Genomic DNA, 27,761 nt, shown 5'->3' with positions numbered 1-27,761 from the left:
TGAGGAGGCTGCATGGGAACACAATGGGAAGAGAGCCTGGGCTTTCATGCTAGAAATGTGTTTGCATTTCAGTTACAGCATGGATTTGTGAGGTTGTGAAGCCACGAGCAAGTCCTTTATCTCTTAACCAAACTCAGCTTTTTCTTCTGAAGCCGGTGGGTCAGGAACACGACTCAGTGCCTGTTCTCTTCATCTTGCCTCCAACTTAACCCTGACCTTTTCCTGGCCCAAGACTCTTTTATAGACATTTTGTCACGTCCCTCACTAGGTTGTGAGAGCTACAGGCAGATGGGACTAATTGTTTGCTTATTACTACCGTAGCCCAATACCTAGCCCACTCCCCACTCCCCACCTACCTACCCCTTGCTGAATGGCACACATACAGTGATGATAAAAATTATTTATGAAAATCACCCAGGGGGTCGTATGGGGTAAAGCACTCAGGGGGTCGTATGGGGTAGGTGCTCAGAAAATGATGGCTATTTATCTGGCATCTAGACAAAGCAAGACAACCCAAAGCCTGTGAACTCTTGCCTGATGGCTGGTGTCTTAACACAGACTTTTCCAGCCACTGCACCTTTGAAATAAGCTTTTGTAACTGCAAATGGCTAGAAAATACAGATTCACAAACTACATGGGGAAACAGAACACAGCTATGGCAAATGTGGTCACCTAACACTTGAGGAAGGCCAAGTTTCATTCCATTCAAGGTTGCTCCTTGCAGAAGTAGAGGAGATGTATTACGTTTCTTGACTAGACTATATTCCCATTCTCACTCTTAGTTCATGCGGTTCTAAGGGCTGATCTCATCTCTAAATCTATGGCATATAACCCAGCCCTAGTAAATGACAATATTCTGGGCTCCTGTCCAAAGTGACAAAGTCAGAGACAGGAGCTAGGGGTTGGGGATTAGCTCAGTGGTAGAGCACTTGCAAAAAACAAAACAAAACAAAACAACAACAAAAAAAATAACAACAAAAAAACCAGAGACAGGAGCTAGAGTAAGCCAGCCTAGACTCAGAGGAAAACCTAGGACCTATGGACAAATCCTTGGAGAGAAGGCTGGGGAGATGGCTTAGCAGTTGAGAGTGCTAACTGAGTAAGTATCACAACCTAGTAGATAACAGTAGTTCTAGGTTCAGTAAGAGGCCCTTTCTCCATTTCTCTCTTTCTTTTTAGTTTTTATGAGATAGGGTTTCTCTGGGTAGTCTGGCTGTCCTGGAACTCATTCCATAGACCAGATTAGCCTTTAACTCACAAAGATCCACCTGCCTCTGCCCCCTGGGTAACGGGATTAAAGGCATGCTAAGAGGTCCTTTCTCAAAGGAACAAGGCTGTCCTCTGGCTTCTGCAGCACCCAAGCACATACGTACACATATACACAGAGAGAGAGAGAGAAAGACAGAGACAGAGACACAGACGGACAGACATAAACACACACACACAACCAGGAAAGCAAAGCTTTGTCTTCAGCAGGTTTGCTAAGCTAAGAAGACACCTGTCCAGTGGAGGCTAAGCAAGCCCTCCATTTTCTGCCCCTTCCCACACCAAGGAGAACCAAGCACTGGCTCTTACTTGGTCTGTTTGTTCACCACAATCACAGAGCAGTCCACAGGCCTCTCAGCGTCACAGCGCCGCTGGATCTCCTCAAAATACTGGCGATAAAGCTCCTCTCTACGTCGTTCCTCCCGTTTCAAACGCTCTGCAAGATACCAGCAGGGAAAATGGAAGTAAGGCTGTCCTTCCATAATGTGACTAAGACATTCTGAGTGAATCCTCATGTACAGCTCTCAAAATTAACTATTTTTACTATTTTCTACTATCTTTTTGTTTTGTTTTGTTTTGTTTTTTCAGAGCTGAGGACCGAACCCAGGGCCTTGTATCTTACTTTTTTTTTTAGATTTGTTTATTTATTATGTGTACATTCATGCTTGCAGGCCAGAAGAGGGCACCAGATCTCATTACAGATGGTTGTGAGCTACCATGTGGTTGCTGGGAATTGAACTCAGGACCCCTGGAAGAGCAGCCAGTGTTCCTAACCTGTGAGCCATCTCTCCAGCCCCTACTATCTTATATCCATCAAGACGAAACCATGAGTAACAGACCACAGTCACTGTAATACTTTATATGATTCTACTACTAAACCGATCCCAAGAAAGGCTGTTCACTATGTGAAGAAAAAAGGTGGATTAGCCAATGTGGTGACTCATGCCTGTACAATCCCAGCACTTAGAAGACTGAGGCAGGAGGACTATTGAGTTCAAAGTCTGCATGGCTTACACATTGAGCTGCAGGCCAGCAAAGGCCACTTTGTAAAAAAAAAAAAAAGAGAGAGAGAGAGAGAGAGAGAGAGAGAGAGAGAGAGAAAGGAAGGAAGAAAGAAAGAAAAAAGTTGGGCAAAAAAAAGTATATGTCAGGGAAGTGAAGGCAGGTTTGGGCTATAACAGACTGTCTTAAAACCAAAAATCAAATCAGCCATTGCCTATTTCTCTGAATACCTTACCCAACACTGGTTGGGTTATTCTTTTAACTTCTGCCTACTTGGCAGGTATATTTCATTACTATTCCAATGTGAATTTTTGTGGACTTTTTTTTGAACAAACCAACCAACCAAAGCACAATTTTTATAATGCCCAGTGCTGGTCAAATGGGCAAGAGTGAGTACACTCCAGAACACTTTTTTTTTTTTTTTTTTTTTTTTTTTTAGCTGAGGATCAAACCCAGGGCCTTGTGCTTGCTAGGCAAGCATTCTACCACTGAGCTAAAGCCCCAACCCTAAACTATCTTTTTTGTGTGTGTGTGTTTTTTTTCGAGACAGGGTTTCTCTGTGTAGCTTTGCGCCTTTCCTGGAACTCGCTTTGTAGACCAGGCTGGCCTCGAACTCACAGAGATCCACCTGGCTCTGCCTCCCGAGTGCTGGGATTAAAGGTATGACCACCACCGCCCTCCAAAACACCTCTAACTGGCCAGTATGGAAACAAAAAGAAAAATTTTGCAGACAGAGCTGAGAAACCTAGGTTCTAAAAAATAACACACATGCTTGCCTTTACTTAAAAGAGAAGCTGTTAGGTAAGAACGACAGACAGACAAACCCCACACCATACGTGTGGTCAGTGACCTGCAAAACAAGCAAAAGGGCAACAAGTAAGTCTCAGGGTCTGCCATCTTGTGCTCCTCCTTCTCATTGCTGGACTCTCATTTCCTGTGGGACGGCTAACCTACAGGACGGTGCTAGTTTGCATGTCAACATCAACACTAACATTTGTGGGTTGCCTGGCTGGGTCACTAAGCCCTATGTGTGGAGGTGCTGGTGTCCATGAATGACTCTCCCCCAGTAATGGGAACACACTGCTGCGACTTCACCTTTTGCACGAGGGCCTCTTCCATCAAAACTGTCTCTATACCGGTCCAAGTAAGAGTCATCCTTTCTACGGTAGTAGTCATCCATCCTCAGATAGCGGTCATAAGAGCCTTCTCTCCTGAAAAGTTAAGGACAATTTCTCAAGTTACAACTCTGCCCTATCCTGCAAAAATCAGATGCAAAGAATACTTCAAAACCAAAGTCCCTCCAAGGCAGTCACAGGATTTTGGGATACAGGTTTGCATGTAGGACTTGTTGGTTGTCTCTGGGGCTGTGACTAAGTTAACTCATCTCACAATATGATGGTGAGTTAGGATGAAAAGAGATGGTATAAAGACAGCTCTTGAACAAATGAAAAACGGCTGTTGGAGGAACCTTCATGCCTTCCTTACCTCTCTTCCCTGCACTTTGTTTTTGTTTTTTTGAGACAGGGTTTCTTCGTATACTTTCGTTGCCTGTCCTGGATCTTGCTCTGTAGACCAGGCTGACCTAGAATTCAGAGATCCGCCTAGCTGTGCCTCCTGAGTGCCAGGATTAAAGGCGTGCGCCACCACCACCCAGCTTTTCTCTGCACTTTTAAAAAACTGTACTAAGGGGGCTGGAGAGAATCTGGCTCAGTAGTTAAAGAGCACTGGCTATTCTTTCAGAGGTCCTGAGTTCAATTCCCAGCAACCACATGGTGGCTCACAACCATCTATAGTGGGATCTGATGCCCTCTTCTGGCATAAAGTCATACATGCAGATAGAACACTCATTCTCACATATATATCTTAAAAAAAACCAAAACCTGTAGTAAAGTATGTATCAATAATTTGCCATTTTTAAACTTTTTTTTTCCAGCAGGATCTCATGTGGCCTTGAACTTGCTCTACAGCCAAGGATGGCTTTGAACGTCCCTGCCTCATTTTCCTGTGCTGGTATCACAGGTGTGCATCACCATAATGGGCATTAAACCATCTAAGTGCACACTTCATCAGCGCTACAATCCCAATGCCATGTAGCTGTTACCATTATCCATTGTCAATTGTTGGACAACTTCAAACAGAATTCTCCATCAATTGTCTGCTTTCCCTAGCCCCAACAATCTCTATTTCATGTCTTTATGGATCTGCCCATTCCAAAGGTTTCAAGTAAGTGGACTCAACACAGTATCTGCTTTTCTGTGTCTGGCTTATTTTACTTAGTATAATGTTCTCAGTGTCTACCTGTGTCCTAACATTACCAGCATTTCATTCAGTCCTAAGACCGAACGAAATTCCATTGTATGATATGGGCAGTATCTAACACTCTAACCCAATCATCTGCTGATGAATATTTAGGCTGTTTTTGCCTGTGATTTATGGATAGTGCTGCTATACACACTCATACATGATTATCTGAATCATCCTCAGTGCTTTAACTTGATGAGTATGGTGTCTGCATTGAGTGTTTGGAGGCCAAAGGTTGCTGTTCTGTGCCTTCCATGACTGCACTTCACATTATTTTTTTGAGAAAGAGACGCTTGTTGAACCTGGAGCTTATTATTTGTCAAAGATAGCTGGCCAAGAACTCCAGGGACCCACTTGTCTCTACCACCTCAGTGCTGTGGCTACAGATGCATATATCATGCTTGGCTTGTTGGTGGGTGCTGGGGATCAGAACTTAGGTCCTCATGTTTGGACAGACACTTGAATAAAGAACTCCTGAGCCATTTTTCACAGTGGTTTGAACTGGTTTTCCTGTTTCATCTCCCTATGTTGGATCTCAGCTATACGCTACCACACCTGGCCACTAAACCATGTAACTATATACAACTGTACATATCTTGCTAATAATTATTTTCTACATCTTTCCCCGAAATCATTAAAGGTATCCTAGCAGTGTGAAGTGGGTAATCACTGTGGCTTTCATCTGCACTTGCCTGATGACTCACGATGTGGACCGACTTTCATGTATCTGTGAGCTACCTATGTGTCCCCTGTGTTCTTGTGTGGCCAACCTAATTCACCTACTTCTGCTTTCATTGGTACGACAGTGTCTTTCACAACACAGACAGATGCTTGTTTGTTTGTTTTGTTTTTTGAGACAAGGTGGCTCTGGGTAGCCCTGGCTGTCCTTGAACTCAAGAGATCTGCCTCCCTCACCCTCCTGAATGCTGGGACTAAAGGAGTATGCTACCACCACTTGGCTCCAGGTACATTTAATAAGCACAATTCATCAATTGTTCACATATTCAGCAAACTTACTGAACGCTACTTGATAGGATATAAGGAAATTTAAGGTTACTTATATAGAGTTTTTGGTAAGTGCCCCCAAACGAACAGGCAGACGGGCAAGCTTTGGACATACCTGTACAGAGGGTCTCGCGAGTCTCTTATGTCTCTGTATCTGTCATACACGGGGTCTCGATGATCTCGAAAATCTCTAGAGTCTCTTAGATCACGGAAGTCCCGAAAATCCCTCAGGTCCCGAGCATCACGTAAATTTCTGCTATCTCTGTGATCCCGAATGTCCCGGCTGTCTCTGTGGTCCCGCAAATCCCGAGGGTCTCGAATGTCTCTGCTATCCCGGGCATCCCGTCCATTTCTGCCATCCCTGGATTCTCGCCTTGGACTTCCTCGAATTGGAGAGCGATCACGCCTTGTATCTCGACTATCTCCAAAACCATATTGATCCCTGTGGAAGTTAGCAAAAACATGCTAAGACAAAGAAACTTTGGGTGTCTCTATTTCATGTCTTTATGGATCTGTCCTTTAGAAGAGATGCCACCTCCCTCCAAGTATTTTTCTCTGAAATACAGCAAGAACATAACTAAAAATTTTTGGACAGTCCTCCATCTTGTTAGCAGTAAGTCCTAGAAGGTTTCAGAACTCAAAAGATTATAGTAGCAGACAAAGTATGCACAACAAAAAGGCCAAAAGCTGTGGCTGTAGTAGCAGTATCTGGCTTCAGGCATTACTCAGAGCTTCTTACACATGCCAAATTATCTCTTCAGTCACAACAGGTTTTCAAAGTGACAGCGCTTTCCCCTAAAGTGTATTTTCTTCCATGACCAGTATCTGAAAAAGACTATGGATCAGAACTATGGATCACAGTAAGGGCCAAGGCTCATAAAGGAAAAGCCAACCTTCCAGCTCTTTATGGGAGAAAGTGCCGCCCTTCAAGGCTTTCAAAGAAAGCCCTTCAACAGTGAGAGCAGGACTGGAATTTTGAGGGCAGTTACCCCATCTCTGTCACTCTGCTCAGACATAATCTCATACAAAGTCATCAGAGGAATCACTTTAAGGGATAGAAAACCAGTTGCAGTATCTAGCAGACACTCAAATCACAAGGAAAGAGCGAGCAGCTTGGTATGTCAGGTTAACAGTTCTGAAATTCAGCTCTGGTACCGCTAGCAGCTCCTCCTCTCTAAGGGTTCACGTGCAGTCTAGCCAGGTCCTTTTTCACTACCTCCTCCTCCCTTTTTACTGTCAACCTAAGTTGCTTTTATGACTTAATTCACAAACATACCTGTCTACATACTTTCGTTCACATGGTTTTTCTCTATTTCTTAGATGAATCCAAGTGCCTCCCAACCCTCACAGGTAAGCCCATGTGCCATTTTCCAGCCTCTTCCTCAGACCTTCCTAGTAAGTGCTTTCTCCCTGCGAAAGCCTCCATGTCTGTGATTCACCTTCATCTGGCACTCATCTTTGTATAACGTCTTAGGTCTGACCCATAAGCAGGAGTATCTCTTCCATAAAGCCTGCCCTAAACTTTTGATCTTCCACAACAAACAGGCTCCTCCCCCAGCGTTCCACCTCAGTAAATGACAGAGCTGACAGTCACTCAAGCCAGAAAGGTGGGTGTCATCATGCTCCAAGTTGTACATCTAAATCTTCTCTGAAAACTGGTGTCAGCTCTGCCCACTTTACCTTCATGGCACCACCGAATGCTAACTCTCCACTTAGTCCCTAAACCAGACTAAGAACCTTCTAGAGCTCTCCTTTCTGCTGTTGAGGAAACATTTACGTAGCAAAACCTTTTGTTCATTTCCCATAGTATTTAAATTCAACAAAAAAATCTCCACCAAGGTTAGGAAGGGCCTGAATGATCTTGGACTCTAACGTCTCCAACCCCGCTGCACTTTCTGCATCGGTCACCACTGGCTGACTCTGCTAGCCTGACAACTGCTGCCAGCTGTGGTAGCATGTCTGAAGCTCCAGAACTCAGGAGGCTACAGTGGAAGGACTGCATGACTGTGGCTAGTCTAGTACACACAGTGAGTACAAATCAACCATACAGCGAGACCATGACTCATGAGAAAAAATTACTTTCTGTCCCTAAAACTTCAAGGTTACAGTTTTCGGGGGGTTGGTACTAGGGGTTTAAACTCAATGTATCATGCATGTTAAAAGTGGGTGCTCTACCACTGAGCTGCACCCCATCCCAACTAGTCTATACTTTCTCATATCATTTAGTACGAATTTACACTCTATATTCATCTAGTGTGTCTTCCCTAGTAGACTGCAAAATCTACAGAGATAAAGATGTCATCTGATTCTGCCCTGAAAACATACCACACAGAACTATGTTGGGAGGAACATGTTCCTACACATACTATTACTGCACTTAGCAAACTGTCCTGAAGTAATGGTCACACAGTGCACATTTTAAACAATGGACTACATACACAACAGTATTCCGTTAAGACTGTATTACAGAGCAGCTGTCTGTATGCAAATACACTTTATATTATTTACAAAACAACAAAATTGTCCAGTGGCAGGATCTGGAAACACAGCCTTTCCTTAGGCAGTGAATGACGATACCTGTTCACATGGATTCCCTACCAACAAAATGCTGTTTTGAAGGCTGTGCCTCTAGGATATAGCAAGGAGTTCAGGAAATGTTTAATAAATTCAACTATTTTACTGAACTCTAAGCCTCTCAAGAGCATGCATGTTCTGTTGAGATTCTGGCATTCTCACCACTACATATACTAGGCATTTATCACAATGCCATTGGTATTGGTATTGGTTTTGGTGAAAGCCTTTGTTTCCCTTTATCTTTACAGCCACAGCAAAAACAACTTAAATGCAATCTTGTTTTCTACATTTTTTTCTTTTTTCTTTCTTCTTTTTTTTTTTTTAGATGCGGGACTTGTAAGGTTGTTTAGACTGGTCTTAAACTCTAGTTCAAGGGAACTTTCTGCCTGAGCTTCTAGAATAGCTGTGACAATTCTGGTCCTCTATTGTAAGGCTCATCAGTACTCTTTGGTTTGTGGGCACTGTCAAATGGAGTCAGGTGTTTTAAATGGGTGCCAAACATTCTTTACCAGAATCATGTGCAGACTAGCCAAGATGTGGAACATCTGCTACAGGGTAAAATGTGGGCAAACAGTCAGGATACGACAGGAAGTGACAAATACAAAGTATTTTTAGATTATTAATGATTGGAAGATAAATCTGCCTTGGGGAGCAATTAGAAGTAGTCATTAGAGGTAGAATCAGATTTCAAGTGTTCTTGGCAATCAGGGCTGAAATATCATGAGCCTGACTGACCAGAGACCACACAGGCCTTGGGCTGGGGGAATGTGGATAAGAACCTCATGTCACAGCATGTTACCTGCAGCCTTCTAACAATTATGAATGCCATATCTGGTTCTTGTTATTACTGTTTTGACTTTCGTGGTGCTCCTACATGCTGCCACCAATCTACCTCTCCAGCTCAGTCTTTCTCAATCTTTCCATTCCATTGAAACATCTTACCTGGTAGAGTTTACCTTTGCAGGTTGACCATAACAACCCTGTCCTCACAGCCTGGGTCCATACTTCTTGTAATGGCACAACATTCCTTCCCCTTCCCTCAAAGACTCTCAAGTCCACGTACAACAAAGCTAATAATTCCCCTGGGCAATATTCCCAAAGGAGACTGGATGGAAGCAAAGGAGTGGTGGTGGTGAAGGCAGTGAAGGCAGTAATTCTCCAAACCCAAAAAGCAAAACATTTCCCTCCTCCAGATGAACAACATGGCAGACCACTGTTGTTGTGGAGACAAAAACAAAGTAAGAAAACCCTGTTAGGGCCACTCTGCGATCCACACAACAACATTCTCAGAGCAATGGCACTACTGTTTCTGATCCCACCATCTTCCTCGAAACAAAAGGGTAGTACTGTGTCCAGCATCCAGAGCTAGGAGAGGACAAAACTCCTGCACAAGGAGCTTGACCTCAGGTGATAAGTAGGTTATAAGCCAGTTTCTGGAGCACAAAACGTTCACAGGATCACTGTAGGGCACCAGCGGTATTTTAAAAAGGGAAGCCACAACTGCACATTGTCAAGTAACTACACCACTCAAGACCATGGAGGAACAGAACACAGCAGTTAGGCAGTACCAGAGGCCACAGAGGGAGGCACATGGTCAACACACAATTTTGCTCCATGTTCTTGATCTATTCAGGGAAGAGAGAAGGGGAGGCAAATACTTTGTTTTAAGAGACAATCAAATCACCAGGGAACATTCTAGAGATAGGGTAGGGATGGATGAGGAGAAAAACCATGGCTCAATAGCAAGTGACATGCTTCTGGTTGACAGGCTTCCCTTGCTAGGGACTAAAAGAGCTTGGAGGACACTAAACATTTGAAAGAAGAGAACTGACAGATAGTTAGCTTAAAAGGCTGAGTCGGATTTGAGCTGTTTTCCAGGACAGTGTTCCTTGGCTTTGGCTGTATGGGAGCTTCAGGAGGAAGACCCCATCTTTTTTCTTTTCTTTTCTGTCAGTGACTCCTCTCTTCCTGTGTCCACTGCAGTATTGGGAGGGTCAGCCTTCATTTGATGCTGGGAAAAATCCTTCATCAGCTCTTCAAATTTCTATCCATTATGAGAATGGTTAGATATGGTGTGGCACTGATCCTCCACCATGATGGCCCCAGGCAATGAGAAATAAGGGACTTGTAGAACTCAATCACCAAATACATGTAGAAAACGGGGTACAATGAGATGCACACTTCAGAGATCTGAACTCTTTAGATGCTCAAGCTTCTCCCCAGGAAGCACGCTGGTTTCTCTGTTGATAAAGTGGCACTTCTTGAGAGCTGATGACTTTTCTTGAAGAGGTTAAACCACAGTCGAGTCTTCCACTGTGATGCCATTGAAAGTTGGAGCAATCTCATACCAAAGGAACAGGCAATTAGGGAAGAAGTTAAGGCCACATGGACAAGTGAAAACACCCAGGTCATATAGGAAATTTGTCTAGAGCCAGGTTACTTCCGGATGAGCTAATCCCCAGTGGCTTTCACCAGAGCGGTATATGGTCAATATCCTTCACAAATGTAAGGGGGAAATCCCCTGAAGAGCTTTTGGTGTGGAGAAAATCATTCTATTTATTGTTCCTTAGGTCAAAGGGGAAGGGTTAGCAAATAGTATCTGAGGTCAAATTGGCAAAGGGCTGTGCAGCAAAATCGGGTTTTCCAAATGGACTGAAAATGGCAACTTCAAAAATCTGGGTCATGGGAATCGTAACTTAGTCCCCAAAAGCAGACCAATGCCTATTTACCTGCTATAGACACCTTGGATAAGTATGTAGTGCACTAAAGTGGTCTAAGGAAGTAGCCCAAGGGTTGTACAATAAAGATCCAGGTTGAAATGTGGATCCTGAGTAGGGATCCCTCATACAGATTCTATGCTTGGCCAGGCCAACAGTGTCAGAATTATACCTTGACAGCTGGAGTCATTAGGGAGACACATTATTGAACACAGAGCAAACCCAGCAGAATTGTGTTTACAGAGACACCTAAATAGGTGATAATCCTGTGAAAACTCCCAAAGATACATAGGTGTTTTGACACTCAAGGTTAAAGTCCAGCAAACAAATGTTAAGGCCTTGCCAACATTCTGTTTTAGAGTAGACAGAATGAAGACATAATGGTGTGACTTAAAGGAAATACTGGTCATCAGTTCAGTGTCAAGCCTTATTCCCAGAACAGTGCAACTCTGTGCTAGGGCACACAGAAGGATTAGGGACAGTCAACGAATGCACTTCAGCTGCTGACACTGGAATTACCTCACGGCTTTGCCTGGATGCATGCACCCAGGGGACTGACAGTTTAAAAGTCACCATCTTTCTGGATTAATTTGCCTGCCCTACCTATTCTTGTATTCCACTGCTGTCCTACTGGTGTGTCCAGAGAATGAAGCACAGGCAGGACAGTGACCCAAACAGCACTGCTTTACTTCAGTACGTTTACTCTGCCTTCATCTGTTTGTTTTTAAAAACTTATTTATTCTTATTTATGTGCATTGGTGTTTTGCCTGCATATATTTCTGTGTGAGGGTGTCAGATCTTGGAGTTACAGATAGTTGTTAGCTGCCACGTGGGTGCTGGGACTGAACCCAGGTCCTTGAAGAGCAGTCAGTGCTCTTAACCATTGTGCCACCTCTCCAGCCCCTCATTTTTTTTTTAAAGGTAAAAATTTGGGCTTCTTTTGTTCAGGTTTTAAGTGGTGCCCAGAACAAATTTCACCAAATGTGAGCATCCTGTTTCCCCCTGAAACAAGTTAAGCATAACCATATAGATTATCATTGTGCTAAATAACATGCCAAGGAATCCAGTCATATACCACAAGAACTGTTGTTAAATGACACTAGCCTGGCAATCCCTCTTGCTGACTGTGAGCATGGCAGGAAACCACACCCTAGCTATATTCAAGCTGTCTGGAGCTTAGTTCTGCAGGTTTGTTTATCTGGCAGGGAGACCATTTGAAAGGGTTCTCTAATGCTGTTTATATGTTTGTTTGCTTGTGGGAAGCTATTATTAAAAAAAGAAAAAAAACATTCCTTCCTGTGGTGGTTTGAATAAGAATGGCCCCTTATTTGAATAAGAATGAATATATAGGCACATATATTTGAGTGTGTAGTCACCAAGGAGTGGTGACATATGTTTGAAAAGATTAGGATTAGGACATGTGGGCTTGTTGGAGGAAGTGTGTCACTGGGGGTGGGCTTTGAGGTTTCAAAAGCCCATGCCAGGCCCAGAGTCTCTCAGCCTATGGACCAGGACATGGCTTCAGTATCATGTGGACTGCCATGCTCCTGCCCTGATGATAATGGACTAAGCCTCTAACTGTAAGCCAGCCCCAGTTAAACGCTTTTTTTAGAAGAGTTGCCTTGGTCATCGTGTCTCTTCACAGTAACAGTAACAGAAGAAAGACAAAGACACTTCCCTCAGAGATGACATTATGATGGGATGAAGTTAATCTCTTTAATTTAGTGCCCTGGCAATGGCTACACTGGATTACCAAGCTGCAATGTTGAATATTTATGATCAACTAGAAATGTGAGAAGCACCTGGCTAAATATTATTAGGATGATATAAAGTACCCTTTTAATTCATAACAAACAAGAATGACATTCTATAAAGAGTGTGTGTGTGTGTGTGTGTGTGTGTGTGTGTGTGTGTACTTTCTTTTTTGTTTCCAGTCTGCAAAACCATAGCTGATTCTATCTGGAGATCACAAGCATCACAGGGGGACAATTTTTCTAGTAGAGTCAATGTCTTCATAATTATAATTACACACATCACGTCTCCTCTTTTCTTTTTTAAAACAAGCTCTTGTGTATCCCAGGCCAGTCTTGAACTCACTATTAACTCACTATGTAGCCAATGATGACCTTGAGCTCCTTTTGCCTCTACCTCTCAGGTGCTGAGATTATGGTATGTACCACCACAGAGTTTATGTGGTGCTGAGGATTGAAAAAAAGCTTAGTATATACACTAGGCAAGCCTCCTACCAACTGAGCTATACTTGCAGCCTGTCACAAGTATTAAAGGGTTAGAAGGGAAAAAACAATATGATGTGCCTTCATGTGCAGTGGAAACAACAGACAGCTAGGACATCCACGTGACAGCTGTGGCACAGCCCCAGTTATGGTGTTGAATTCAACTCCTCTGCATATTAGGGTTCTGTCTGAACAACTAAGCTTAGTTCACATAAGAAATGTAGTTTTGTTCAAGAATTACATTTACAGCTGGGGGGCGGTGGCGGTGCACACTTTTCCCAGCACTAGGGAGGTAGAGGCAGGTGGATCTCTGAATCTGAGGACAGCCTGGTCTACATAGTTAATTCTAGGACAGCCAGGGCTACACAGAGAAAATCACGTCTCAAAAAACAAAGAGAAAACAAAATTTATATTTACTCTCTCTGTTCTGTGTAGGGGGTACCACAGCGCACACATGTGGAGGTTAGAGGAGACTTATGGGGGTTGGCTCTCTCCTTCCACTGTGTCAGTCCTGGGGATCCAACTCAAGCTGCTGGGTTGGTGTCAAGTACCCGTTCCCTCTGAGCCAATTCACTGGCCTGGAATGTGCTCTATTGTGGGCTTTAATTTCTGTGGAAATCTGGCACTTTACCTAGGAGCAAAGGTCCAGTGTACCCCTGAGCCTTCAAGAGACAGCAGATATGAATCATATCACATTGGTCTGCATCCCACTTGTGAGCTGCTATGGAACCACCAAGTGTATATACAATCTCAATGGAACACCAGCAAAGTTCTTCCTTTGTATCTTTAGAGTACACACCAGGGATATGACCTTTTTGTCTAGACTGGAACACCATATTGAGAAAATGCCTTTATGGTCGGGAAAGCTCAGAAAAAGGAAGACTTTGGAGAAGTGGAGTGTTTTGCCCTTTTTATTTCCCCTCAAACAAGTAACCCAAACATTCGAGCACACGGAATCTGCAGCGACACAGCAGCAAGCACAGCAGCAATCTCTCAAGCAGCTCTTTCTGCAAACCTGGGTCAACGTTTGGACCGCAGCAGTTTGCAACGAAGAGTCAACCTCTGCTGCCCACTGCAGTGCAGCATGGCAGGCACACACCAACACGCCCCCTGGGGCCCTTGTCCTGCTCTGAAGGCTCCCAGTGACATGTGAGCTGGGGAAAGACAGAGGTTTATCCTCTTCCAATGCCTGCAGCTCATGCTGCAAGCTGAACTTGCTGGTTTTGTCACCGGACACCCAAAGCTTCCTCCGTATCTCCCGATGTATGATTTTAAAAAGTAGAAAGGCCCTTCACACAAGCTTCTTGTTTGCTTGAGCGTTTCTGATTTGTTGGGGGAAGAAAAGACCCTTGATGTGTGAAGTCGGGCTTAACTCCCCAGAGCCCAACTCTCCCAAGGTAACTCACTGCTTCAGGTACTTTACCTTCGTGTGGGGCTGGGTCTTGATGGAGCCGCATTCATAGTTCTTCTTTCCGCTGCCTTATTAATATCTGAAAAGAATAATCAACCCATCTGTTCAATGCTACGGAATAAAAACAAGATCATCAGCACATTTTAAATGAAAGCAACAATCAAAAAAAAAAAGGAAGAAAGAAAGAAAGAAAAGAAAAAAGGAAAAAAAAGAAAGAAAAGAAAAGAAAAAGAAAAAAACTACAATGGCAACCAGCTGGTACAAGGAAATTCATTCAGAGACATACTGCACTTGGGTAGTTTTTATTTCTAAGTTAAGGGTGTACAGTGTCATGACTTATAGTAAAAGATGACCCTCTATATTGTATCTAAAACATAATTTGTGTAAATTTAATTATGTCAATAACCCATCAAACCCTAAACTTAACATTGCCCTGTCCAAAGGGAGGCAAAGGTGGTTGTCAGTTGGATATTTTTGTGGGTGGAGGGTAGGGAGAGAAAAGGTAAATAATTCTATTTTATATTATAAAGAAGCTAGAATTAACAGTCTTAAAACATCACTATTCAGTGAATCACGGCCTTTTAATGTATTTTGAATTGCTTTCCATTGGATGGAAATCTTCCAGAATAAGATGTAGGAAAGAAACTAATTTTTAAAATCAAAGGATATGATCCATTCACAGCTATAAGCTAAGGTAAGCATGAACATTTCGTACATGGATGTGAGAAACCATTCCTGGTCACCTTTTATTTAGAGAAGATGGCATGTGCCATGGGATGAACAGGGGAGGGCACCAGTGTTTAAGAGCTCAGAGAAAGGCCTATGAACACATGCAGCTAAAGCCTGTTCTGCTAAAAACAAAATACCACTTTCTAAGAGGTAATCAAGTACTTAAGAAACACACCAATCTATGTCTCAAAATCTTATCAGAAAGCCAATGACTGGATTAGAACCTCCAAACTGGACAACTGAAACACACCACCTCCTACTACAGTGCCCCACTCCTCTTGTCCCATTTAAGCAGTCAACAGACCACAGCTACTGACTGAAATGGTATTAAACACTCAAGACAACAGAATGCTTTAAAAAGTAATTATGCATTAAAAAAACCCCAAGCAGATTCCTATCACGTGCAAGACCATAGCGATATGAAAAACTTAACAATAGTCTCATATAGGCCTCACTCACCCTGTAACTGCCAGTTTTTAAGTTCTTATTCAAGTGAGGAAGATCTGTAATTCCACTTAAATCAGAAGCCTCTATATTATGAACTGGAGGATGATTTTGACAAATCTGAAGAAAGCATGAATCTACATAGCCAGAGAGACTTATTCTGCCCAAACCATTCCTTACCTTCTGAATTATGAAGACATGGAATATAATCTCTACTTAAAGTCAAGATGTATTTTCTATGTAAGACTTGACTAGAAATAGCTGCCAGAGCTTTGATACTGTGGAAGGAGCTTCTGTAGTTTACAGTTAAGTTCACAATCATCTAAATCACACATTATATAATGATAGGCATCACAGTAAATAATTACATTAAAAAAATTGTGCATGCATGTGTGAGGGCTAGACAACTTTTGGGACCTAATTCTTTCCTTATACTACACAGGTTCCAGAGAGCAAGCTCAGGTTCTCAGACTTGGCAAGGAGGTATCTTTACCCATGGAGCATCTCTGTTTTCTAATTTTCTTTTTTAAATGTATAATTGTAAGAACAAGTTCAGCTTTGCAAAGGTTTGCTGACCTGGCCTGCTCATTATACCCTTTAAGTAGGATTTGAAGGAAATAATACCTCTAACTATTTATATTTACATAGTTCTCATAATATCACTGGGTACACCTAGTATGTGCGTATAAATGGTGCTGTGTGTTTGTAGCACAAGTTGCTTTGGACTCCAGATCTTCCTGCTGCACACCCTGGAGTGCTGGAATTTTTTTTAGGTGCCATACTACTTCCTGTGGTACTATATTAACTGTTAAGTGTAGCTAGAGTTTTCCTGCCTGGCCCACAGTCAGGACAAATCTCTCTCACCCACCAGGCCCACAGATGCTCAGACCCAACCAAGTAAACACACAGAAACTTACATTGCTTACAAACGGTATGGCCGTGGCAGAGAAGCCTCTCCTCTTGAGTTAAGTTTCAAATCTATCCTTTCCCTCTGCATATGAATGGGTATTACATTGTATCCAGCCTGCGAGTGCTCTACCATAGAGGAATTTCCAAATCAAAGTCGTTATATTGTGAAAATTTGAGGCAAAACTGGTTGAAGATAGGAAGGGGATATTTTATGTTCAAGTTGCTAAAAACAATTTTACAATTGAAAGATTAAAGAACACTTAAGATTATATATTTGCCAGGCAGTGATGGTGCATGCCTTTAATCCCAGCACTTGAGAGGCAGAGTCAGGCAGATCTCCGTGAGTTCTAGGCCAGCCTGGTCTACAGAGTAAGTTCCAGGATAGGCTCCTAAGGTACACAGAGAAACCTTGTCTTGGAAAGCCCCCCAACTTGTCCCCAAAAACCACTTAAGCCATTTTTATCATAATTGCTTTGCAGTCTCTTCTCCTTTAGTAATACAAAGCAATGATACATATGGATGCTGTGGCTTATGTGTCCTCTACAAAGAGGACTCTTAACTCTCCGCCCCCTTCTTTTCTTTCCCCTCCTTTCTTCCCTCTTTCAGACAGGCTAGTCCCAAATTCAAGACACTCCTCCTGTGTCAGTCTTCCGAGTGCTGGGGTCACAGGTGTGAGTAAAACTACTTTTGTTTTGTGGAGCTAGCTAGGCAAGTTCTCTGGCCCTGAGCTGCAGCCTCAACACAAACTACTTTTTTACGTTAGAGGCCAACACACTTTCAGTGTGGTGTGCCAAGCGTTTGCCTTTTCACCAATCTTTCAGCTTGGCTGACAGACAGAGACAATGAAATGGGATTTTCATTCAGGAGAACTACCCATGTTAGGGTAGGTGGAGTTTTCAGACAGTAGTGAAAACACCTCACTAACACTGCTGTCCAGCCCCCCCCCCCCCCAATCCCAGCACACAACTTCTGAGCTCCTATTCCTGGAGGCAAAGGTTTAGGGAGCCTCTCTGAAAGTGCACATGCCATTACTGCTAAAGGAGCTCTTGTATTAATTACACCATTTTCTTCCTGACTCCTCAGAGAGCTAGACAGTCAGCATCACAGAAATAAAAATGGTATTAATCTAAAGGAAAAGAAAAAAGCAGCAAGAGTCAGAGCTTTTTGGACATGAAATGGGGAATTACAGTTGGATTGAAGTTAGTCAATAGGAGGGTGGTAGCAATTTGAGTCTTTCCAAAGACAGGTAGAACGCCTCTTTTGATTAGAAAAGGGAAAGGCATGGCTTCTTTCTGTTTCTATGACATGTTATTCTGATCAAACACCTTTATAAAACCCAAAGTCAAGTCTCTCAGTGTTTTCTCCACTTTTGCTTGGATGCTAATTGTATAGTTAATAGTTAAATAATTTAATCAGCAAGATGAGTGCTATTCAATATTACCATAATCACCAGGAGGTATATAACCTTGGCCTGAACATCTGTGATTTCCAAGCAGTCTTCTGAAAGCTTCAAGTTAAAAGCAATTCTTAGTTAAAAATTTTAAGTCAAGAAAATCAACACCAACTATGGGATTTACAGAAAAAGGAAAAACTGGAAAAATAATCAAGAAAACATGTTACACAGAAGCAGCAGAGCTCTTTAAACCATGAAAGAATAGGGTGAGGGTTCCCAAAGAGCGTGTAGTTTCCAATCTACAGTTTTATTTCAAACCAATATGCCAGGCAGGGCTCAACAGCTGCTCTTGAGTGTTATAAACACATGTGTTGCACTCATAGTACCACGAACTGTTTTGCTATACATACATACATACATACATACACACACACACACACACACACACACACACACACACAGAGAAGAGGGGGGAGAGGGGGAGAGGGGGAGAGGGAGAGAGAGAAGGAGAAGGGTTTTGCAGTACTGGGCCTCATGCTTGTGAAGCAAGCTCTCTACTAGGGAGCCACAGACATGCCCTTCAAAACAATCTTAAAACTAGATTTTTCTACTGAGCAGGCTACAGCAACAGAAAACAATGAGCCTAAGACATAACAGCAGTGTGAACCATGAGACTTGAATGGTTCACAGCTCCATTATTACTGCTGAAGGATTCCAGAAGCCCATGTAATTCCAATAACTGCCACCAAATGAAACAAAACTTCCCTCAAAGTTTATCTGAAAACCAACTAACAATAAGGAGTGACTAAACTGGCATTATATAAATATGACACCATTTGGAAAACTATACCCACAAAGACAGTAAATATCACCTACTGCATTTCCCAGTTGGGAGGAAAAATGACAGGGTTTCTAAAGGAAGATAGCTTTGGTGACACATGTAAATCAGGGACACTGTGATGAGTTTTGCTGTCGCAGGCCAGAGGTTGAAAAAATGCCATGCTTGTTGCATTTCTTTTCACCAGCACTTTAAGCTAAATTCACTCTGAATACTACACATTCCCTCGTATTTATCCCTTCATTCTGTATTTATCTTTAACTGTATCGGCATAACAGTCCTGGAAAGAGGAATTTATGAAGTGTTCACTCTGTCCCCAAGCCTGGACAGAACACCATGTGCACGATTTGATCCAATCCTTTCGTACTCTTCAGCTGGAACTACACAGTGAGACCATGTCTCAAAAAAAGGGGAGATTTCCAATTTGCAGATGAGGAAATCTGAGGGTCACAAAAAACCTTGTGGTTTATATTAGGCCACACTATTATCAAGACGAAAATCTGGAAGGCTGGGAATTGGGGGGCTCTCACATTAAGAGCTAAGCACTGTGCCAGGCTGTAACCCCAGGTCTGTGAGGTGGAGACAGCCAGTCTAGTTCAGTGAGAGACCCTGTCTCAAGGCACTAAAGTGGAGGACAATAGGGGAAACCACCCTATGTCCTATTCTGACATCCCTACACAAGTACATTCATACTCATGTGCATATCATGTACACACACTCTCACCCCCACCCAAAAAAGCAAATCTGGAACTCAGATCCAAGTCCAACCAACACAAAGTGCTTACATATCATGCTAAGCCTTCCCTAACACAGACATGGTTTCCATTTAGAACACTCTTACTAGGGCTGATCATAGCCCAGGGGACCTGGAAAAGGCAAGTCTATGCTGAATACCCAATGTTTAAATGCCTCACAGATACCCAATGGAGTAGGATTTACTTATTAGGATCAAAGGGTTCCAAAAAAACATTAACTCTAATTTGCTGCTCTTTTAATTGTGAAATTTTGTGTGTATAAGAGAGAGAGAGCGCATGTGAGCTTGGACACTCTGGGGATTTAACTCATAATCTTGTTGTGAAGGGTGGGCAACCACTCTGCCACTGAGCTAACCCTAGTGGTACCCCCACCCCACGAGCTGAACTTTTTATTCTATTTTCTGAAGCTCAAATAAAAAAAATTTAAAAACCCACAAGTAAGTATAGCTCTCACCCCTCTCCAAAGCTTCTTTTTGCAGCAAATTACTATTACAGAAATCCACAAGCTGGTCAAAATGCAGAAAATAAAGGACCATTGGAAACATAACCCCTAAACCTAAGGCTCAGGAAACACCCTGGAAGAGGAGACAGAAAAACAATATTAACAGCCAGAGATCCAAGACATCTTATGTGAGACAGTGTCTTGTAGACACGGCAAGGAGAAGCACCCATGAAATCTCAACAATACCATTGTCTCAACAGTATTTGTATGACAACACCAGTTCACATGCCAATATAGATGGGGTATTCCACAAGGCCCTACCCGCTAGATGAAGAGCTACATATTAGGCAATCAATGGCTGCTGAGAGAAAGGCAGAACCACTTTTCTCCAGGGACAAGCCTAATAGGCGATCCAATCCTAAGCGGTTAGCCCTAAACACATGTACACAGTAGCAACATTAAAGAGACTCAGTAGTTAAATACATGTACATGCGCACACACAGATCTGTGCACACGTATATAATACACATAAAATATATAATACATAATAGTATATAATATGTAACAATAAAAATTTAAAAAGAGGCCATGAATTTGAAAGGGAGTTGGGGATGGAGACATAGGAATTGGAGGAGAGAGAAAGAGAGGGAGTGGAAATGTAAATACAGCACCCATGAATGAAATTCCCAAGCAAGAAATTTAAATGAAAAATCTCACAAGTTATATTCATATGTAATCATGGGATACATTGTGATGTTTATAAGGTATGGATGTATGCATATTCATAATATAATATGTCATGTACATGTATAATACATACATGTACAGTGTGGAATAACTGAGTCAAGTTACCATTCATCACTGCTATTTTTTCCCCTTGCCCATCATCTCCCCAACCCATAGCCTGTAGTAACCATCATTCTCTGCTGTTGTAAGATGGCTTCAGATTCCACAAAATAATGTCACTGAGCTTTTGCCTATCTGTACCTGGAGATCCCCCTTTTCTTCTTTTGGCTAGGGTCAGCATATCTGAGCGAAGCCCTCCTTAAGGAATTCAGTCAAATCACTTAATTTCTCTGAGCCCATGTCTTCTTGATGAAATGAATGTTCTACTGTGTTCACTATGGTGATCCAATGAGACAAAGCAATGAAAAGACTCACCGAGAGTCCAAAAGATAAGCTAATCTAAGTAAACCATGGACTATAAAAATTTAAAATACGGCTTTAAAACAGGCAAAACAGAGAAGCTTAGTTCTTAGGAAATCAAGTCAATGAACTTGAAAAGGATAATTCATAATTAACACACAGAATATTTATTTTATGTTGTGATTTGTCAAATTCATATTGCATAATAAGCCGGGTGGTAGTGGCGCACACCTTTAATCCCAGCATTCAGGAGGCAGAGGCAGGCGGATCTCTGAGTATGAGGTCAGCCTGGGCTACAGAAGGAGTTCCAGGACAGCCTGGGCTACACAGAGAAACCCTGTCTTGAAAAACAAAAAACAAAACAAACAAAAAATTCCTACTGTACTAGGCTGTCAGATATGTAGAAATGATAAGGCTCACATCCCTGCTTACAGGAGTCCACTGTTTAATAAAGGAGAAAGGTACTTACAGAGAAAAGGCAGGTTATGGAAGAGGAAGGACTGACACAAACAGTGGACTTGAAGGAAGGGCAGCTTGGGAGAGGGAAGATCTAGCACATGTGAGTGCAAAGCAGTGAAACAAGTGACACAACACCAGGAAACCATAGGATGTTTAGAAGAGCAGGACAGATGAAGCCAATCTGAGACTAAATCTAGATCACAAAACACTCTGCTATGAAAAAGGAAAAAAAAATGATGGTAAAAGGACCTGCTAGATATAAGACATGAACTAAACTACCAAAACGAAGCTAAATTAACAAAGCTTCGTTGCCTAAAATCATGGCAGGAGCGTTTAAACTAAAGGCAGTCTTTGCCAGTGAGGTGGCTCTGTGGATAAATGCAACCGCCTTGAAAGCCTAGGGACCTGAGTTCAAACCCCAGTACTCATATAGAGGAAGGAGAAAACTGACTCCACAGAGTTGTCCACTCTCCACCATATGAATGCTGAGACATGTGTGCACCCCCACATATCACACACATACTAATAATAAAGTTTTCAAAAATTTAAAGGATAGAATGTTGCCCATTACAGTAGCACTCTTTAGGGACCATTGGTTTGACCGTGGAGAAAAAAAGAGGTGGAGAAATTTCAAAAGATCATGATTTTACTTTTAATAATGGAATATAAAATGAACTGATAAACAAAATAATAGCCAACAAGCTTCTCTTTAGCCAGTTTCCTAACATCTTAATAGCCACAGTCTATTAGTTCAGTGCACTATTCAGAAAGAAAACAGACAACCATTTTTCACTTTCTTAGCATCACTTAAAAACCCATCACCTCGGGGGTTGGGGATTTAGTTCAGTGGTGGAGCGCTTGCCTAGCAAGCGCAAGGCCCTGGGTTCAATCCTCAGCTAAAAACAACAACAACAACAACAACAACAACAAAAACCATCACCTCAGCTTTAGTCCAGTGCTGGGGTAGGACAAAGGGCCTTGAGCATACTGGGCAAATGCTGCAGCACCAGCTTCCCCCTAGCCATCTTCCTTCTTTTTAAGTGGCACTTGAGCAGGGGTGAGTACATTCAGTCAGGCAGGAGAGTCTCAGCCTTTTCACCTTACACAACTGAAACTCTATGTCCATGAAACAAAACCTTCTCATCCCTTCTCTCACATATATAGATATGTTCCCACATATTACACATACATTCATTCCCTATGTCACACTGCTTTAATAATGATGTGTCAGCACCTCCTGAAAAGATCATTTACTGCCCCCCCACCCCCAGCTGAGGACCGAATGCAGGGCCACTGAGCTGAATCCCCCAGCTGAAAGCTCATTTAAAAATCAAATTCCTAGGCCCTGTCCTAAGTTTACAGGATCTTGAGTATTAAGACCATGATTCAATAATTGAACTAAAATCTCAACAAATATTTGGGAAGTATTAGTCTGTTGTTACCTATTTATTCCTCCAGCTTACACAATATAACACACAGTTACTTAGGCCTTCATTTACAAGTCTCCCTAAACCTGTTCAAATAGAAATAACAAACATCAACTGTCAGAAAGAAAATCTAGTCACAGTCAGGATTATTAACTGATAGTGACAACTTCTGGTTTATGCTTGCACTTGTTTACAAAAGCCCTTAACTCTAAAAATGGTTCAGCTTCACAGTGTGATCTAGATTGCTTCTTAGCTTTTTTTTTTTTGCTAAGTTGTAGTGTAGTCTGAAAACTAGAAACAATAGTAATATTCAGAATGTCTGTGGACCTTTCCATAGCTACTACCTTACATTCAGAAGAATGTCTTTTCCTAATAAGGAATGTCTCCCAAGATCCAAATTTCTGCTTTTTAACTTCAGATCTGACACACATTTAGTGGTGTGAATATGAAAGTATGTATGTGACCATCTTAATTTTCCCCCCAAAATTTGCATTTAGGCAGTAAAACAAAATACTTCAAAGAGAATCCCAGGAGCAAAACAATACTGACAGTTCTGGCTTGCAGAATGCGAGTTTGCTCTTCATTAGCCAGAGAATGGGCTAATGAAGTTAACATGCTTTCAAAAACAACAAACTCAGTAAATTAAAGCATTAGATTGCACTCTCCTCATGACAGGAGTCAGTGAGCCCCATAACTGTGTGTTACTAACTTAAGCCTCTGGAACCCGTGTGGATGGTCCTGTTTCCTTTGGAGGTCACAGTGTAATTATACTTTTAGACTGTTTTCAAGGACTGTGTGTTTCCATGTTTTAGTCATTGTCATAACTTTTCTAACAGTTTATGTTTCAGGGTTATTTCTCTTTCAGTAGGGTTTAGGAAGACTTCTAAACAGACGGCCTAACTGTATGTTATATTGTGTAACCTGGAGGGATAAATAGGTAATTGACACCCTGGTATTGCTTTAGACAGCCTTACCCTTACCTTTCATCATTAAAGCTTCTATTTATGAGAGTAATAAGAGGGTCATTTTCTGTTGGGCACTGCTCTTTTAACTACCTGATAGTTTAACTCTAACCAGAATTGTTTACACAACCTTGTATATGCTGTTCATAGGACAAATCTTTTAGCACAAACAAAAAGCTGACAGTGAGCTTTAAAGTATTAGTCTTAAAGACACATGGTAATCATTCATAAATCACAAGGTATACAGGAAGCAATGCAGTAGAAAGAACAATTCTTTGGGGGAACACTTAACTGGAGGAGTTCATGGGAAGACAGAAGGAAAGTCATAATGATACTATCATCATCTCTGGGACATTATATATATATATATATCACACACAGTTAACATACAGAGAGGCCTCAGAACTCCTAGACTATGGATGCTACACAACACTGCTTAGTTTTGCCTATGAAATCTTTTATCTCTGACAATACTTTTATCTCTCACAATTCTTAATTATGTGATCTTGGGCAAGAAATCTTAAAAACTCACTGAGCTCTCATTTCTATATATCACAAAACTTCCTAACACATAGAACACCAATGCACCCATCTTACAAAACAACTGGCAGGAGCAGATAGTGGTATTTACCACGTGCAAAGCTAGCTACGGATCTGCTCTGCAACAAAGTGCTAACGGCGAGTTTAGGAGCAGAGACAGTATTTTTCATGTGGGGAGTTAAAAGCAGAAAACTGAAGGGCGTATTCCAAAGGCACCCTTTTTGTAAATGTTTTCTTTCGATCTTAAAAGCACAAATGAATTCCAGTTCTCACAGAAGCAACAAACTTATAAAGGCACTGCCATCTGCAGGCCACAGACATGGAATGCCTGTAATGGTTATTTAAAATGAAGTTTCATAGCAAACCTTTGCTCATGGGACTTCTAAAGCCTTTCCAAAAGCTGTTTATTTTTAACTTGGAGCACTACTTGCCTAAGTTCTGAAATGGACTCCTGAGTACAATAAAATCCCTCTTTCTTCTTTGCACAGGATTGCTGCTTAGAAATGTGAGGAAAATGAATGACCTTATGTTTAGTTTTACTCTGTTCATACCAAGGTCAGCCCCTAAGAACACAGACTTCTTGTCTTGCATAGCCCTTGGTCCGGTGGGGTATCTGGAATGGCCCAAGTAGGCTTTTCTGAGTTTCCTTTTAGGAACTAAAGTAAATCTGCTCTCAGTTTATAAATAACACATTTATGAAGGGATAACTAATGGGACATGGACCAGCTGATGTCTAGAAAAATGCCTGCCATTTAGTCTTTGCAATGTGCTGGGCTGGCCAGCACATCACACAAGGAAAAGCAGTCTCTATGTTTAGGTTAAGAGTATGCATGTCAGGGGTACCAAAGAATGCATGAAAGATGAAAGATGAGCTAAAGTGAAGAGACAAAGCAACCGAAAGGAAGACATCCATGTTAATCACCGGTCAAGTGATCTCCAATCTCCACAAGGCAAAAACGAGGGCCTTGTTTAAAATGGTCGATACAAAGTTACTTTTTCACACTCAGACCGATACACAAGAGAGTAAATGTACCATTGTCAAAAGCCCCATCAGGGTTTGCAGAAACATCCTTCAATGAACTGTCAAGGTGGCGTGGCTACCACACCACATCGCTGTAAGAAAACTGAGAAGGCACACCCAGTGTATCTGAGGGATGGTTCTTGCAGCTCCTGGGGCTCTGCTTCTAAGTCAGTAACGGCGGCCTTTTACAACGAGAATTATCATCCCGAAGATCCCAGGGCATTTCAACGGGATCTGGAATGCCGCGGGGGGGGGGGGGGGGTGGGGTGTGTCTATATACAGTGAAAGCCACAACACGACAATTAACCCGGTACTCCTAGGACAGCGGTTCCCAAAGCCTGGAGCGCACAACTTCAGGAGGAACAAGGACACAATGTTTATTTTAATAGACAGGTGTTTATTTTTTTTTTTTTTTATGAGCGTTAGAAAAATAACTAGCTTTCCATGATACGGTTTGAGGTTGAAGTTTCCGCCTTAAACAAATGTATTTAAAGGGGGGGGGGGGGTAGGTCAGAATCAGTTTTAAGAAAAACATTTAACATTTGGCAAACAGTACAGATAGATGATGGTAGGCGGCCTAAAAAGGTGCAGCGCGAGGGACGGAAGCTGGGAGATCTGGTCCTAAGCACAGCCCTTGGCCCGCTACGGTGGAGCGGGAAGGGCCCAGTGCTAGGGCCCTGGAAAGCCAGTAGGTTCCGGCGCCGTGTCCATGCAAACCTCGGGCATGGTTTCTCTCGCCCAGTTCTCCGGCCCAGAAGTGCGCTTCCACACGGCGGGCGAGATAACCCACAAGTTGACATCTCGAGAACGCGCCCACGGCGACAGCGCACCCAGGTTGCTGGGCGTGGGGACACGGCCGCCGAGACCGGTATCCACGGCCCCGGTTCGAATCCCGCCTGTGCCACTGACTCGCTGAGCCCCTCCCGCCGTCCTCCCTCCCCGGGCGAGCGACTTCCCCAGCCGGGTGCTCAGGGCGTACTCGGTCCTACAAAGAAGGCTCAGCGGGTGCGACCGACGCGGGCCGCGCTGCCCACCTCAGCCCACAGTCGCTCGCCCACTGGGCTCGGCCAGACCCGGGCCTGGGCCGGGCCGGACCCGGAGCCGGAGGCAGCCGCGCCCCGCACCGGGCATGCGCAGCCGCACGCGCGCGCCCGGAGACGAAGCCACGGCCGCGCGTCGAACGGACCCTCCCGCCACAGCGGCCCCCCCACCCCCAACTGCCTGCCCATCAGTCCTACGCGTCGGCGGACGGCCACCGCTTCCCGGCACTCACCGCTACCAGCGCGGCCGCCTCCCCGCCGCTCCTCGGCTTCAGGCCCGCCGCTACCGCCTCGGCCTCAGCCCACCTGCCCGCCGTAGGACAAAGGCGCCACCAACCGACCAGCGCGGGCACGAGGCAATGGCGGCCGGGGCGGAGTGTGGAGGTGGGGGCAGAGGGCGCGCACGCAGCGGCGGCCGCGGCAGTGACGTAAAGAGCGTGCGGGTTTACGGCAGGGCTGAGTTGAGGCGTCCATCTCCTTGGCGACGAGGGCGCGCAAGTGGCGTTGGGACGGCGGTTGGGAACGCCGGCTGGGAACGCCGGCGGTTGCCTAGTAACGGGGTCTCTGGTTGAGGACCAGCTTTTCCCTGTTTGCAGAGCCCTTCCTCACCTCGGGACCTGGGCCAACAGGACATTTAAGTCCCTCAATACTTTCAGCCCTGTACACCCAAGCACCTGTTAGATCTGCATATTGGAGAATATGCGGTCCCCAAACCTGATCGCAAGGAACAAAGAGCAGAGAGGCGAAGAAGAAGCTGTATTTAAATTTACATTTAAATAGGTTGTGTATCCTATTAGTTTCACTGACAAGAGGCAGAAGACTCCTAGAGATATAGTCGCGGTTCTTCTTGAGTTATTTCTTTGAGGAATATTCAAGGATAAAAACGAATTTCCTACAATGTTAACTGTCGACCATAAAGCATGTAAAAATGTTGCTCCCCAGCCTCCTCCAGTTTGTCACAGGGAATGGAATTTGCTCAGAGTTGTAAATGCTCTGCATTATAGCTATGGCTTCATGAATCGCCTCAGGGAACTCCTCAGATGCCATCGGGTCTCAGTCTCGTTTTTTACTTGTTGTGTACAGTACAGATCAAGTAAAACGGTGGCTGTGAAATTTGAACATCGAGAGGCTCCGTTTCTTTGAATG

General features: G+C 43.2%; 1 protein-coding gene across 2 annotated transcripts in view; it reads right to left on the bottom strand.

Annotated features, from left to right (window-relative positions):
• Positions 1–27,019, bottom strand: part of Ncoa5 (nuclear receptor coactivator 5) — a 34,975-nt gene extending 7,956 nt beyond the window's left edge. The window contains exons 1-5 of one of the 2 annotated variants that reach the window (XM_036184916.1): positions 26,849–27,019; positions 14,523–14,589; positions 5,690–6,016; positions 3,364–3,479; positions 1,576–1,702 (exon numbers count right to left, since the gene is read on the bottom strand). In XM_036184916.1, the coding sequence (XP_036040809.1) occupies positions 1,576–1,702; positions 3,364–3,479; positions 5,690–6,016; positions 14,523–14,560 (608 nt within the window). In that variant the 5' untranslated portion in view covers positions 14,561–14,589; positions 26,849–27,019. The remainder of the gene's footprint in view (positions 1–1,575; positions 1,703–3,363; positions 3,480–5,689; positions 6,017–14,522; positions 14,590–26,848) is intronic. The other variant, XM_036184915.1, reaches the window with a different exon arrangement.
• Positions 27,020–27,761: the final 742 nt, after the last annotated feature.

The sequence above is a fragment of the Onychomys torridus genome, chromosome 4 (genome assembly GCF_903995425.1).
Source record: "Onychomys torridus chromosome 4, mOncTor1.1, whole genome shotgun sequence".
NCBI classification, from domain to species: Eukaryota; Metazoa; Chordata; class Mammalia; order Rodentia; family Cricetidae; genus Onychomys; species Onychomys torridus.
Note: the sequence above shows the minus strand (reverse complement) of the source record. Positions and strands in the feature narration are given on the sequence as shown.